At 41.8% G+C, this 16919-nt stretch overlaps 1 protein-coding gene across 4 annotated transcripts in view; it reads right to left on the reverse strand.

Moving 5' to 3' along the window:
• The window catches only part of PHACTR2 (phosphatase and actin regulator 2), a 132905-nt gene that overhangs the window by 70526 nt on the left and 45460 nt on the right, over positions 1-16919 (reverse strand). Inside the window, exon 1 of one of the 4 annotated variants that reach the window (XM_032682592.1) lies at positions 3411-3515. The exons of the other annotated variants lie outside the window; for them this stretch is intronic. Coding sequence (XP_032538483.1) covers positions 3411-3453 — 43 coding nt within the window. The 5' untranslated portion in view covers positions 3454-3515. Of the gene's footprint in view, positions 1-3410; positions 3516-16919 lie in introns of those variants that run through there. 4 annotated transcript variants of the gene reach the window in all.

The raw sequence follows: 16919 nt of genomic DNA on the forward strand, positions 1-16919 counted from the left end.
TTTTTCTGTGCTGTTGAAGTACATTTTCATGCCCATGAAAAATCTTTGGGTCTGTAGAAGGATTAGTTTGTGCTCTGTTTCTGCAAAACGTATATGACAGAAGGAACTCCCACCCACAGATTATGTTCTTGGCACAGGAGGTCAGCACAGGGATCTGACCCCAGTCTTCAACTGGCCCTGATGAGCATCTCGATCATCAGTGCAAGAGTTTCCTGAGACCTTCCCCTTTGCAACTTGTCCTTTCCCTCTGCTTGTGCTTCACACTTCATGCTGAGCTGTCTGACCTCTTCTCAGGAACACTACTAGGTCTGTTTTTACTGGAAATTTCTTTCTTGACAAGGCATCGCTATTCAAGAAACAACAAAAATCTTTCATCACCTAACTAGCTCTGCTTTGAAATGTTACCTTCCCAACACACTGGTCATGCCTCCACTTCAGGACTTTGCTGTTTCTCCGTACTGTGGCTGGTTCTGAACTACCCAAGAACAAATCCAAAAGGAAAAAAAAAAAGACTGAAAAAAGTGTACAGCTCTGCTGCCCTTTGATAAACTGTAGATGAGAAAACAGAAGTGATAGCTTTTGCACATGATTGCTGATAACCCCCAAAAGCACTGAACTCTAGTCAGTGAATGGAGAGAGAGCACAGTAATCAAGTCCTGCCAGGCATGGGAAAATCAGAGAAGAGGAAGGAAAAGGAACAAGGACAATACGTGCTCTTCCTTATCAACGTATCTATACTGTCTTTGCAAGCTCCTCTTGCAATTGCTGTTTGTTCACATTTTTAACCACGGCAAATAACAAACAAGCTTTAAAAAATTTAACTAAATTACTGAAAAGCTGTAACTGAAGAGAAGGAGCAAAAGCTGCCTGTGGACATCCAGGCAACTCCAAGACCTTCTTTGCTGTTCATCTACCACTCACAGTTATGGGAGATGTTAAAGCCCTGATCCTCCTGTCCAAAATATTTCAACACCTACTCACATGCAACTGATGGCAAAATCTAGCAAGACAGCATTGCTAAAGGAAGTTCCAATGGGCTACAAAAAACTGATTTTTCCTCTCTTTATAGGCATGCTAATCTATCTGGTATGAGTCTATGTTTCTCCAGTTGAGAAGGACTTCTGAATTTTATGGTTAGGCCTCAGTCCTGCCCTTAACCCAATGGGAAAGTGACACCAGTTTAACTACTTCAGTATATATTTCCCTTTCCAAGACTAAAACCTTTCATTTAAAGGAAATCTTAACAAAAACCCTGCAGGACACTGGCTGGGTTCCATCCCGAATATTGTATTATGCATATATTTTATCTCTTCTAACACATTATGACTTTCAGGAAAAATCTTTTACTTTAGTTTTGTACATCAAACCACGTTCACCTTACCAGTCCATACAAAGTCCCCACAGTGATTTAATAGTGGTGCCTTCCCCTGCATCCAGCTGAGGTCTGCAGGGATCACAGGGCAGGGTTTGAGCCCTTGCAGGCTGGCATGGCTGGGGGAAAAAAGGGAGCGAACAGGCAAGCAACTTCTCATAGCTGCTTTTGTGTGGCTCACTGAGGATCTGAATGCACTATTGATTCCTTAGCACTAAAACAGATTTGTAACCCCTGTGTGTGCAAGACAGATATCTCCTTCTACTCTAATCTCTAGCAGCTGTCAAAGACTTAAATGGCTTGTAGCTGGCTGGCATGCCAAAATCAACGAAGATTTTAGGCCTGCTTGCCTAAGGGGCAACCTATTAAACAGGAACCAATGGAAGTCATCCTCCTGCCCTGATCACAGTTGGACAGGGTTTCCTAAATTTTGCAACGTATCAAGTATACAGACCATACCAGCAAAACAGACTAGAGAAAACAAATGATTGCACCCCCAAGACTCCATGCCACCCAGAAACCCACCTGCCCCTATGGCTTCTTGTTGAGGATATACCCTCCCAACAATTTCAACGGGGCTCAAAGTTCTGTGGAACCTCCTGGAGGCACTACCACTGCCACTGTCTCATCATAAAGGGAAGTGCTGTTAAAACAGAGGTAACCAGAATTTACTTGGCAATACTGAGGTAGCATCATAGTAACTTACATCTTCAGATAGCAGCCTCTTACTGCTCCTGGTTGAAAAGTTTGGTTTCAGTTAGGAAAGAATTCAAGGGTGACTTTTTTCCCTTTTAGGTAAAGCTTATTGTTCATTAGCACTGAGCCAAGGGAACACAATCTATCCTTGGTCAAGATATGGGCTCCCCTAGGGCAAAATACTCTCACAGTAGATTTTTGTACATAACCATTTGCTCAACTTCCTGTACAAAAAAGTGATCAAAGATTTTTAACCAGTCCATCTGTTTCCCAGTGCCTACCTTGAAATAATCCTATCATGCTGGCTACTGGGTGAAACCTTCAACAGGATGGTGACATTTGTTGGAAATGGTCCAATTTCTCTTTCATGTAGTGTTTGACAGGTGAGGAAATAATCCAAGGTTTTGACTGGGATGGTGTGACTAGGAACATAATGGAGCTCTTCTGAAAATGTATGTGCTATTACAAAAACTATCCTTCAAAACACCCATGAAGGAAAAACAAGGGGAAAAAAGAAACTTTGTTGCACTGTCTCCTGTTTGACAAAACAGTCCCACATTAACAGCAATAAGCAAATTAAGGATAAAGTTCAGCCTCCAGAATTAAATTCCACAACAGGATTTTCTCATTTTTTTAACTGGATGCAAAGGAAACAAGCGTTGAGGAAAAACATGCATGCCAGTGACATTTTCGCAGGAAACTTCAAACCTCGCTGGAGTTAATTTAGATTATACATCCTATTATTGTGGCAAGAGACACACTCTGTTTTTCAGTAACTAAAACACACCGGGTTATCCTAACATGCCTCCAAACAGCATTCCCAAGTAGTCTGCACTACCTTCAAAAAGTTGCAAACAGTTAGGACTATTTTATTGAAGAGAAAAATGAAAAACAAAACAAAACAAAAAACAGTTCTACTCACACGCTATTTATTTATTTTCAGCAGTCTGCTTACACATAAAACGTCCTGGAACCAAAAGCAACCAGCTGGGCGGGTTACTAGCCGCGCTACTGGGAGCGGTGCCAGAGCTCCTTTCCTTCCCCTTTCTTTTTTTTCGCCTTCGTACTTATTTATTTAATAACGGGGGCAAAAAGTAACCTCGAAGCTCCAGGGAGGTGGGGGGGGCACGGCGGAGCCTCTCACCCCCCGGCGGCTGCCGAGCAGGACGGGGCAGCCTGGAAAGCGGCCCGTCCCTCGCGTCCCCGCTGCGGTCCGAAGGGGCGGGCGAGCGGCGGCGACCCGGGGACCGCGGGCACTGCTCTCCCAGGACCGTGGGATGCCCCCGCCGCCGCCACGGCCGCGCTCCCCGTTCCTCCCCGCCGGGCGCTCCTCGGTACTCACCGCCGGCCGGCTCGGGCAGCGTGGACACCGACGTCTGTCCCATGGCTGGGCCGGGAGGCGGTCACGCCGCCCGCCGGGCGCACAGCCTCCGCCGCGGCTGTTCCCGAGGGGCCATCCCAGTGCTGGCCGGGGCCGCGCTCCCCGCCGACGGGCGGGGGACGGCTGTTCCCGCGGCGGCTGCGGGCCGGCGGCTGCCTGTCATCGCCGCCGAGCCGCCCGGCCGCCGGCCGCGGACCCGGGACCCTCCGCCTCCACCCCCGCCCCGCTCCACCCCGCCCCCGGGCGCTTCGGCCCCACCCGGCCGGGGCTGCGCTCCGCTCCCAGCCCGGGTCCCTGCCCGGGGGGAGGAGCGCAGAAGTTTTTAATAAGTTTTAAAAAAAAAATTTAAAAAAAAAAAAAAAGAAAAAAGGAAAGGAAAACCACCTTAGTTACACGGAGATCGGAAAAGACGGTGCGTAACTGGCGAGGCTTCCCGCGCTGTTAGCGTGTCCCGGTGTCTGCCTACCACCCTCCCCTCTCCGAAGCCCATAGTGGCGAGTGGTTACCAGCCCTAGTCTGGCTGTAACGGAGGTCTGGAAAAGTGCCCGACCCTCACCTCACCCACAGGTGAGTAATCAAAGACAGGACTACTTTTAATTTTGAAAGAAAGAAGATAGTCAAAGACAGCAACATCCAGACAGAACTCTGCAATAACAAGTGACAAGAAGCGTCAGAATCAATGGGATACATTTATGGGGAAGATGGGAGGGAAATAGTGATTGTACATTATAGCACTAGGGCAAAAGGAATAATGGTTTGTTTTCTTTAATGCATAAGTATAATCTAAGCAGTGAAACAAGCTTAATGCTAAGCTCACTAGACCAAGCTTAATGCTAGAGCTAGCAACTGTTACCAGTGACAAAAAAAAAAAAAAGAAAAAGAAAAAGAAAATGTAACCCCCCCCAAAAAACTCGAGTGCTTAATAGGTATTACTATGCAGTATCTAGAAACAAGCAGGGAGATGCACATGCATCACAGAAGGACACTCAAGGCTCATCCAAAGAACACCTATGAGCAAACCATATGGTGAAATTACTATATTTCTCAGTGGTCTAGTGGAAATCCTAGAGGGAAATCCTAGAGGGGTTAAAGAGATGTCTGACCTGCTGTTCTTTGCATGTGTTGGCACTGTGGTGATGCTTCAGGAGATGGAGAATTGTATTAGTGTGGAGCCCACACTAAGGACACAAATGGAGCACCATAAGTAGCTGTGATTTGTGTGGTAGGCAGAAGACGTGATTGTCAGCTAATATATGGTGAACAGAAAAGAACACAACTAATGCTAGTCTTTACGGGTGTTTTATAGAAAATAGGTCCTGGTAAACAGACCTTTTATTTCCTTGTTTTATATGATTATGTGTTAAATTGCCAGAGGCTTGAGTGGAATAGACTTCTGCTAGGTACTTGATTTAGTAGGAGAGAAAAAAGTGAAGACAACACAAAATTAATAAAGCACAAACAGATGAAGACTAAATGAAAAGCAGATCAATTGTTCAAGGAGCAGTAGCATTTAATGAGGGTGTTTCTGTTGGGGAGCTATGGGGAGGCTTGTCAGTGTTTTTACCAGCAATCTAGAAAAGTGTTATGTCAAACAGCTTTAAAAGACTACATAAATCATCACCAACAGCAATTTTAGACAGAATAAATATTACCAGAGTGATAATGAGGACAAGGCAGTCACAGAGTTATCTGGATTATTTAATAAATTCAGCTCTTTCAAACAAGTAATTTTTAATAGGGTCAAAAAAACGCCAGACTTGCAGGATAGAGCAACACTACCTAAAAGGCCAAGGAAAGTATCTTAGAAAGTTTCTCCATGCAGTAGCTTGGCAAAATTCAACATGAGCTCCTAGTGAACTAGTGCTGATACAAAAGGGATCTGATATCCACATACAGATGTGTAAATAGGAAAGGGGCAGGTAGAAATCCCATTAGATAGTTGTGCTTTTTATCAGACAAAAAAGTGGTGTCCTATGTTTAGTGTCTTCTGCCCCTTAAAATACCACTGGATGATGGGAGACAGCTTGAAAGAGATGAGATGGAAATTACAGAAAGCACTCTTGAACAAAAGGTGTGAAGAAAGTTAGTGCCAGTGCATTCAGGAAAGACTGATGTGCTGCGTTTTAATCTAACAGTGCCTTTGCAAGGAGAGAATAGCATTGCAACAGTCCTGGATGTTCAAACACTGAAGGAAAGACTCTTTGCCTGACACCTCCAACTCCAGGCCCTGTACAAAGCATGGAGTTGAAGACAACTAAGTGGTACTCATACAGAGACACGAGGCTAAATTATGCAGTGGGAGCCAAGGGCAAGGTAGATGATTTAGTGGTGCCTTCGTCCAACCCAAGGAAAGGCTTTCAGAAGGGCAGCTTGTTGAACAGACAACTTCTGTCATTTATTTCTTGGGATTTTTTTGTTTTTTGCATGCAATTTGGCACATTTATTTTTCTTACCTTGAAAAATTATTTTTAAAGAGTTTGTTTTGAGAAACTCGAGTTACCTCTTTGGAGACACTTGTAAACAGGAACCTAAAAGTGTTCCTGTCTGCCTCTGGTGAATCTCATTAATTTTATCAAAGGAAATCATGTTCTCCTGCTGCGTAAAAGCCCAGTTTACAATGCAAAAGTATATATCATCTGTCTGCTATGATTCACATGAAGTAATAAACTCCCCAAGGTTGATTCATGAGCTGATAAAATGAGTTTAGTTGAATTAGTTGAATTAGTTGCCAATTTCTTTTGGTTCGGTTACTCTGTCTGTTTGGAGTTTGTTTCTTCCTAAGTTAATTGAAGGTAGTGACTTTCTTCTATATGTTTTCCCTACAGACACCTCCTTTTTAAGGGTTCTGTCTTCATACCTTAGCAATGCTCAGTGGTATGTTGTAGAACTAATCAGACATGGTTACAACTTTAGAAAGTAGGGGATGGAAGCTCTATTAGGGAACATCAGTGTTGATTTACAGCACTAACAGATTATAGGCATTATGCTGTATAGAATCAGAAAATGTAGCTTCTGCTTATAAAAATTTACCCAAAAGAGCAACCAGTAAACAAGAAACAATTTACTTGCATTTGAAAATTTAAAGTTCTTATTAAGGGGATTTTTATTCATGATGGACGAGATAATTGCCAGCATCCAATACCAGCACCATAGATTCTTTATTCAGCTTTCGTAAAGTGGGCAAAAATAAATACTTTATTTTGATCCTGAATTGGCAATACTAGTTGAATATATAAAATGGTACAGGTGCATACAACGGTTATGTCTCTTTCTGCTTTATTTCCTGCCTAAAGATGCAAAGGAGTCATTAAAGATCAAATTAGAAAAAACAATAGCGCTTTTCTGCTTAAATCCTGCCTTTTAAGCCATTTGATTAAAGAATTCAGCTTGTGACTCACTGATGGGAGGGAGTGAACCATGAATCCTCAAGACTGTACAAAAAGGTGTCTACCAATGTGACCTGTAAGAGAAATTGGGCTGCCGAAAGCCAAGATATGACATTTCTCATATGCAGAGCTATATTTATGTAATTGCCTCCACACAGAAGGGACTTTATTGCCCTGCTGACATTCCCATTTGAGCATCCACACAAAATACATAAACATTCAGTTGTCTGTGGACTTTTATTCTGCAGTATGATAGAGGTGTTCTCATCTGTGCATTACATTTCTTGCCATGTTGGCAGTTGGTGTTTAGGACAGTTAAAAGTTTAAGGGTATAATAGTGTTTGATAACAACTCATTCTAGCAGAGATTTGAGATTACAATTATGTAGATAAAATACACCTTTATTTGCTATAACTTCTTTTTTTTTTTTTTTAGGATTTAGATGGCTTTATCTATGATGTGTTAAGATGTATATTCCACTTTTCCTTTAAACAGCTAAAAGGATAAAACACACAAATGGACTGCCCAGCATTTTTTAGCTATTGTAGTCTTCTGGAGTTCCTGGAAATCCACAGTTGCAAGCAAAGCAAAAATGGGCAGGGCAGATGAAAGTGAGAATTTCAGGACCTTTTTATCCAGGGCTAGTCTTGTACTAATACTATAACAAGATGCTGAAACATCCCAAGAAAGGTGGGGAAGCTGATGGGTACAACAGTTCCCAGTAAGTCATGCCAGACTGTTCTGATACATCAGCATCAAATGGGTTCCTGGACCCACTCTCCCAGTTAGATTTGAAATTTCAGTGTCAGTAACAATACTGCAGTTATCTGATTGCCTCATGCTACACACACAGTCCTTCCCTTCTTGACCCAAGTTATTGTGTTGAGTACTAATAAATAAAACAGACACTCTGCTGACCCTCAAGAACTGAAATATTCCATCAAAAGAGGAAGAATAGCTTCTTCATGAATTTCAGAAGTGTTTGTAAAACAAGCATATTGCACTTATCTAAATGACTGATACGAGATCTCTTCATGGAAGATGATGTGAAACTTCCAATTTGTTCCAAAGTTAGAATGAAATAATACACACAATAATCTGTCTCACATATCAAAGACCAAATTCCTTCCCATCAATAAAGTTTCAAAGACAGCTCTATTTCAGTGTGTTTACTGTACTGGGATGATGGATAGCAATAGACGACCTACAACTTGTAGGATGCTGTTGCCCAGTCTTTAAAGGTCTGTAGGCTTGTACAAAAGTAAAGAGGCATTTTAGAAAGGTGAATTTGTATAACTATTCTTTCAGTCATTGAGATTAATTTATGGCATTAAATATAACAGAAGCTACAAGGACAGGCTATCACATTCAATCCCAGGATTCATAATGCAGGACTGGCAAACACATTCAGCCTTATAACAGGAAAAAATTTTAGCATTGAGTCTAGAACAAAAATGAACAGACAGGTGGTCCTCCCACCTCGCCCACCCACAACTCCTGTCAGTGTGCAGAACTGCTGGAAGATGAGCAGCACAGTGTCCAGTAGGCTGCAAAGCTGTATGATTCAATGAACAAAGCAAAGGTTATGGCATGAGCAAACACAAGCAAGAAGCCAGGTAATTTTTTTGTCATGGGTCACACTAAGGTTTATAATGATGACACTGAATTTGTACCTACCTGTAGAAAACCTGCATTTACAAAAGGGAAGAGTTTGGGGAGGGTATCACCAAAATCAGTTTGTGTGCTTAAGACTGAAACATCAGCTGTAGTTGAGCTAAAAATCTAGTTCTGTTTTCTGTGAAACTGAATGCAGTTTTGCACTGTCAAAATAAAATCACAGGCCATATTCATGGATTATGCTGGCATTGTATTGCGAATTTAGGCCATTTCCTTTTAATAACCAGGGACTTTTTTAATAACCCTACATTATTCTCTCATTTGAAAATATTTAAAAATATTTTTCTGTGTCCTTTTTTACTTTTATTTAGCAATGCTATGTTCTCATCAGTGTCATCTACCATTTTCAATGCCCACGTATTAGGCAAAAAAATGAACTTGAAATCTTCTTTAAAAAAGAGACTCTTGTCTTCGTCAGTGATTATCACCAGTCTTCCTTCCTCATAAAAACCTGTGGTACATAGTATCTACATAGCAGAATGGAAGGCAACTGTACAGCACTGAGAGGAGCTTCTGTGGTTCAGTCTCTAAATTTGGAAGCTAGAGGTTCAAAGCCTTGGATCAGAGGAGTTAATATGCAAATGAGGGCTATTCTGATTAAAATATGTAACAGAGATTTTTTGAATGAGATATGCTTGTTCACATTAAGACTGCATTGGGTGACAGGTAGCAAAGCCCTTACTTATGGAAGATCTGAAGGGCTCAGACTCGTTTTAGTATTCAGGTGATCTTGACTCCTGTTTCAATGTCTGTTCTTATTCATCCTTACCAGCTGTTTGCTGTCAAACACAGGAAAGACAGCACAGCTGGACAAACTCATTCCTGGTGATTTGGCACAGACAGGTTTTTTTTCTGCTCACAAATTATCTGCAAATAGGTTCTGCACTTGCAAAGCTGTTTGCTGCTCTAAATTATTCACCATAACGGTTTGCAAGTCAGTTTTAGACACTAGGAAGCAGGTAAACAATTCATGGCAACAGCACTTCAATAATTTATTATCTAGGTATGTGCTAGATGCCCTCAGCTGTGGGCCTTTCTTTGTGCTCTCTGACTCAGGAGTTTTACCTGTACCTAGAAGAAACTCGCACAACAGCACATCAAATTGATTTTAAATGGTTAGTAATGAATGCTTATGGATCTACTTGTGTGGGTTTATCATCTGATCTGTGACTTTCTTCTGTTGTACCCTTTAACTTAACATTGCTCTTGCCTATATTAAGTAACTGCCTTGAAAATTTTTGTAGGAAAGACTTCTACAGACTTGAACATTGCAAGTATGTTGAAAAATCTTCATTTGAATAATACTTTGCAGTTTCTTGTGGTACTGTATGCACTGAACTTTTGAAGTAATTTACATAATGTGTGCAGTTGAAACGCAGAAAATAGAAGGAAAATGGTCCCAACACAAACATTTTGGGAGTCATGGAGAGCAGATCTACTCATCTCCTGTGCATGCTCCTCAGCTTCAGAAGCTGCCCTAAACCCCCTCTGTACTTTCTTCCTACATTTCAATTTCTACATGCTTTATCCCCATTCCAGTTCTATTCCACAATATCTTTCAAACATGTTTTCCTTCCCTGTTGTTCCTTAAAGGCAAATTCTAAAACTTTATATCCTTCTGAGTTTTTTGACTTTTTTCTTCATCCTGCGGTTGTTGCTAATGTTTGCTTACTTTGCTTGTAATGATCTGAAGTCAGTTCCCTTGCTTTGTTTCATCAAGCCTGGCCTACACAGGAACCTTTGTTTTCTCACAGATCCAGAGTATTTCACTAATTATTTGGAGTATTTCACTAATTATTTGGAGTTTTCACTAATTATTTGGAGATTCAAAATCTCTGAAATCTCTGATTTCACAGATTTTGAAATCTACTGTTTCAAAAGTTATCAGCTGCCTGAAGACTTCCGATGTAAACAGTAGAAGCAGTGTAATGCAGATTTTGGAGAACATCTTGTGCAATATTATGAAAAGGGAGCAAATGAGAGATTCAGACCCTGATTAATCAGACCCTTCTGACACTAGGTGTTATGGGTTTTTAATTTGAATTTACTGAAAATTAATATGTCATAAGAAATGTGTGTTATTCGGGGCAAGGATCTTGTCTTCTTTCAAGAAGGGCTAAGCATCGTGCAGTTTATGCTGGAAAAATCTACCTCCTGTCTTTGTTTAAAGCACCAAGGGGAAGTGCCATACCAGATCACACCGTGTCCCTAATCCTAGACCATATATTCCTGAAAACAACATGAAGAACACCCTCGAAGTCTGTAAGGTCTCACCCTAATACTTAATAATTTAAATGCCATAGTCCTGGTTTAAAATTTAAACCTTAAATTTTCTAAAACTCTTCTACATGTTTCTGACTGTTAATAACAAAAACTCTCGATACTAATGTTGCTCATACATGATCATTTCCTTTGTGCCTCATACTGACTCCTGGATCCTAGCACCTCCTGTTGCATGGTGTCTCACTGTGCAGTGGCAGCTCTGTGAAAGCACAAGACAGCATTTCCTTTCCAGGCAGAAAATAACCATCAGACATTTTCCAATCAACAGTGGGTTTGTCACCAGATATCAATTTTGTCCAGGGTTACAGATTTATGATGAAAGACAAAAAGGACTACATTAAAAATTATAAATAGTATTCTGCCTGTCCTAGTTCAAGCCACTGGGGACAAAGGAAGCAATCGTGTAACAATGACATGCCGGAGTGTAGAGTTCCTCAACAGTCAGGTTTCTGCCAGGTTTTCAAAGGCTTTAGCTGCTTCAAGTTTGTATCACTAGCTATAGTAAACAGAGTGAACATGCCCCTTTACTGGTACAAGCTGGCATGTCCCCAGCAGAGAAAATGAAGTAGTGCAGCAAAAGGCAGCTGGAGGCCTGTTCTTACTGCAGGACACCACCTTTCCTCCTCCACCTCTTCTCTCAAGGCCTGTTGGACCTTGCATTTTGTTCACCAAAGAAGTGGTAATGGTACTGGAGTTCCCTAATTCATCATTTTAAGGAAAGTCTCCTACTGGCTGGAGTAGCTCCCCTTAGGCATTTTTTCTCTCTCATGACTGGGCTTAACAGCAGCCTCTGGCTGCCTTCCGGCTGCTGCTGCTGCAGTAAAGCCCAGTTATCTGGGAGAACTTCTGCGCTCTCCAGTCTGTCCAGCAGTGCCTCCTTGCTTCAGAGCAGTCTGCCATGATACTGGTCCAGCTGCACTGACCATTTTCCTTGGAAAAACACAGCTTTCTGCTCTTCAGGGTATGTGAGGTGGTTGCTGGCTGTGGCCTTACCTCTACATTTCCAAGCTCCTTAATGAATCACTGCTTTTTGGCACCAAAGCAAAATAAACACATCATTTTGGATGCCTTTGCCAAACATATGTACACTTGGAGCAGGTTTTGAAGGATAGAAAGCGAAAGGTTTAATGAAATGTGCAGGCTGTGTAGCTAAAAGTTGCAAAAGAGCCAGAAAATATGAAACTGAAGACCACAGCAGTATCATTAGCCCCCAAAACTGTTCAGATCTTGTATATTTTTTGGAACACATGGAGGACTTAATAGTAGTGTGTCCACTACAGCCTAACCAGGAAAAAACAGTAATAGAAAGCAGCATAGGGGTGCAGGATCACTCATCAGTGTGATGGTTAGATGCCTTCCCCTTTCCTTTCCCTCTCCCTTTTCTTTTTTTTTCCTCTTTCCTTTTCTCTTTCCTTTTCTCTTTCCTTTTCTCTTTCCCTTTCCTTTTCCCTTTCCTTTTCTCTCCTTTCCCCTCCTTTCCCCTCCTTTGTTTTTGCTTCTGTTTTTCTTTTCTGTTTAATAACTGATTCAGTGTAACTACACACAGCACAGCAGATTTTTACACTGATGCTTCCTAGCCTGTGTGAAGGGGAAAAGACATCAACAAAAAATTTAGCAGGCATACTGAATGAAGTTCCTCAGTTGCTCAAGCCAGTTGTGTGTACGCCCCCTGCCATGCACTTTGGCCCTTTGAAAGCACGTAAGCCTGTTCACAACTTCAACAACAGCCATTTGCTCTTGCTGACTAGAGTGAGACTTCTGCTCAAAACTTTTGAGAAAAAGTTTTGAAAATGTTTGGCACCACTGTTCATCTAGTTTCTCTCCATTCAATCAGATTTTAGAATGAATTTAAATGTATTGCTGGACTATAATTAGCTCTGAAGGGCAGAAGTCCACAGGAGACCAGCTCTTTCCTTTTTAAATGGGCAGCTGTAAAGACACTACCTTGAACAATATCCTGAATGACAGAAAAGTTTCAAACGTGGACCCCTGCCTGATTAACTCCCAAAAATCAGAATAATCTCTGCCTCTGGCAAATTGAAGTCCTTCCCTATGAAGCTGGCTTACTACAGAAGTATCTAGACCAAAATACAAGTTTCAGCCTTCAGTTTAATTTGCCTCCATATTTCTGTTATTATGAAAATGTGGACTTTTTTTGCTCTACTGGGAAAATGCATTTTTTCCACTCTCCCATGACTCAAAAACAACTGAAAGATTCTTCCTCCAAGCTTAAGAAAAAGAGGGGGGGAAAACTTCACCTTCTGGCAAAGAGACAGATGGAAATTTTTGACTCAAAAGAGGATTTTCAAAATAAAATAAAAGAAGCATGTGAAAACAAGGGGTTATAATGGAAACTATTTTCATAGCCAGCTCTAAAGTAAGAACTGCTGTTCCAGAGACACATGGTACTGCTGAAAACATTGGTTTGAAGCCAAAACCCCTACCATGCTAGTGGAATCCGGAAGCACTACAATATTAAATACACCTCAAAATATATGTCAGACATCTCCCTGTGCCTGTTCCACTTATTCTTCACAGCAAGATACTATACACTTAATTCATCAGTGTCTGCAGAGTAACAGAATAAAGGGCTGGTGGCAGACCTGCACCACACTTGCTGAACGGTCTTCTGGAAGACTGGGCTTATTATTCCCATTTTGCAAATATTGAGCCAACATCCACTTTCCATCTGCAGCACTTACACAGCATCTATTATTACAGCATGTGAGCACCTCTCACTGGTCCTAGGGAAGGGTTATTATCCCCAAGATATGATTTCCACATTTCATTTGCAGTGATGGGAGGAGAGAGCATGCTACTAAAAGTGTGAGGACATCCTGCTCAGCTGCACTCCTCCTTGGCAGACTCTTTCTTCTGCATTTGTCTGCTTCTTCCAGCTGCTCCAATGCAGTTGGCCTGGCCCTGAGCAGTTTTCTATCATGGAAAACTCTGCTCTGGTGAGACCCCACCTGGAGTACTGTCTCCAGTACTATGACTTACTCTGCAGTTCTCAGCACGTGAAAAGACACGGACCTGTTGGAGTGAGTCCAGAGGAAGGCCATGTAGATGATTAGAGGGATGGAGCACTTCTCCTATGAAGACATGCTAAGAGAGCTGGGGTTGTTCAGCCTAGAGAAGAGAAGGCCCAGGGGAGACCTTATAGCACCTTCCAGTACGTAAAGGGAGCCTAGAAGAGAGCTGGAGAGGGACTTTTTCCAAGGCCATGTGGAGATAGGACAAGGGGGAATGGCTTTAAGCTGAAATAGGGTAGCTTTAGACTACATATCAGGAAGAAATCCTTCACTATAAGGGTGGTGAGATACTGAACAGGTAGCCCAGAAAGTTGGTAGGTGTCTCATCCCTGGAAATATTTAAGGCTGGACAGATCTCTGAGCAACCCGATCTACTTGAAGATGGCCTTGCTCATTGCAGGGGAGTTGGACTAATAACTTTTCATAATTCCCTTCCAACCCAAGCTATTCTGTGATTCTTTTTGCTTCTACCACAATTACAGCTTGGCCTGCATCTTTGCTGATCCATAAGAAAGCCCACAGCTAGTTATAAGTGTCATAGTAGAACATGTAAAATGAATCTTCTGCTTTTGTGCAGACTGTGTTTCCTACAGATTTGAGGCTTTTGCTCACAGTTCTTGCCTCGCAATAACGTGCAAACACCAACTGACAGTTTTCCTGGGAGTGAGGCTGGTGGAGCACGCCCTTTTGCCACTTTTAAGTTCACAGAAGTTTAACAGAAAAGCTCACCCAGCTGGCTCTATCAGGGTCTGGCTGGCTGCAGAGACACACCAACACTAGCAGAGCACTGACTGAGGCTGCTTCTTCTCTGCCTGGTCTGGCCCAAGCTCCCCACAAGGCTGGTGGGTCAGTCCGGAGGGGGATCTGCAGGGCTCACAGACAGCAGTCACAGGCAAGCAAGGGGGACTGGCAAAGCACACAGCCTACTCTGCCAGGAAGAGCAGGCAGCCATGGGGTTCATTAACACCTCAGGAATGGGGATGTGTTCCATGGGTGTTGACTTTGGTGGCTGGACCCTTTAAGTGTTGCTGTCAAAAAGTGCTTTAAGTGGTAATGTCAAAAAGGTGTGATTGGTTCAAAGACACAGTTAGATCCAATTTCATCCTTCATGAACACCACCACTCCCCTGCCCCCCAAGCAATTGTTTGGGGTTTTGTTCCGAACACTCAGAGTCAGCTGCTTTCGTTCTCCAAACTGGAGGTAGTTGTCTTTGTAATAGGTTTTACATGCCATTAATTTCTACAGCTATCCTTGATGCTGGGAAACATATCATCCCTTTTTAACTTCCATATGTCCAAGTGTGCATGGGTGTGTATGGGGAGGGCTATAAAGGGTCAGGTTTTTCACCCTTGCCAGCATGCTGTAGCAGAATTCTGATCTAGTAACCTGCTAGCATTTTAACGAGGCAGAAAACCTGGTCAGCTTTGCCTCCAGCTCCTCCTATATGCGTGGCATTTGGTCTTCATATGGTGATTGTATAAATCAAGTGTCAATCTGTGAGCCTCATTTTGCTTTTTAAATTCTTGTGTGTTAATTCATTGACTTGCTGGTGAGGAGAGAAACCAGGATGCTTTAACTACACTAGTCCTGGGGGTCTTTTTTGTGCTGATCCAGATTATGTTTAGCTCAGGTTCATTCAGTTGCAAACCCTACACATAAGGAAACTAAAACAATTATATGAAGTAAGACAGGAATGCCAAAAGTGCTTTTACCAAGACTAAATATCAATATTACACTTTTTTTCTAACTACCTGTTTAATACAGCAGATCATTAATGCAGCACATTTAGTTAGTTCAAATGTACAAATTTCATTAAATTACAATTCAGCAACATTAAAGCCAGATGGGCTGCAGGGAGAAAAATGCAGACACTTTTAAAGCTAATGTAAATGAAATATTATTGTTTTCAGCTACAATCAAATTAAATTGAGTCGATAGAAGCTTTCACAGAAATGCTCAGGAAGATAGCTTCTCTGTAAGGAAAATCCATTTAAAAGAAAATAGTACTTCAGATATTTTCATGGTTCTGTGGCTCACTGAATTATATTCCCATATAGAAGCAGCAAAGCTCATGTGGGAGAGCCAGTAATAAGACCTTTACTGGTATGTCAATTACTAGGAGAAAAAGGTCTTAATTTTACAGTGCTTTTTGTAAGTATTTAACTGTAGAAAACATTAACCCAAGAAGAACCATTGTGAAACGAAGAAAATACACATTTCCAAAACCACGACTTGCTCAGGGAACCCTCACTGCCTCCTTCACAGTCCCTGGCACCACTGGGAGCCAGGCTGCAATGTCAAGCTCTCTCTAAAACCCTGTGTGGGTGGAAAGCACAGCCCCATGCCACATAGGAGTGCCTTCATGGGCACTGCAAATAGTATCCACTGGGTTCTCTGGATGAAAGGCAAATGCCTTTGGTTGTGGAGTATGAACCATAAAATCCAGCTTGGCATTATGCTTCAGTATTTTCTGTAAAGTCACTTAGACAACTGTGCTATCTGGTGAGAAAAAAAAAAAAGATACCCTACATGAGACACACCCACTTCATTTCTCATTTTAAACAGTTACCCTTTCTAGAAAAGCTGAGACATTTCCATTTATATTAGCTATGTGCCACAGTAAATAATTGTTTTCCCCCAAAACAGTAATTAAAAGTCTATATAAAGTCTCACCTACTCAGGTGATGTTGCAGGACGAGAGGTACTCCTAAGCATTCTCAAGCACAGATCCCACTCACTTAAACTACTAAAATACAACACAAGATGTCAGAGTCTTAGTTTTCCCATGAACTGCACAGTAATTATGAACCACAGCCATGATTCACACATGGTGATAAAACCCAGTGCCTGTAAATTTATGAATGTAGCTGGCAGTCATTAAGTAAATTATGTGGAGGTCAGGTCGATGGTCCTTTCTTTGTTTATTCCTCTTATTTAATGATCCATTGCTGAAGACAGACTGAAAACTTTCAGAATGTTTTACAACATATTTATGTGGCTAAGGGTGTCCTGTGCTTTCCATCCCCATTATCCTGACATGCTGAACATAAATCAGAGTGCAGTATGTAGAATTAAACTCTGAGGAAAGCACA

This window comes from Chiroxiphia lanceolata, chromosome 3 (genome assembly GCF_009829145.1).
Source record: "Chiroxiphia lanceolata isolate bChiLan1 chromosome 3, bChiLan1.pri, whole genome shotgun sequence".
Taxonomy (NCBI): domain Eukaryota; kingdom Metazoa; phylum Chordata; class Aves; order Passeriformes; family Pipridae; genus Chiroxiphia; species Chiroxiphia lanceolata.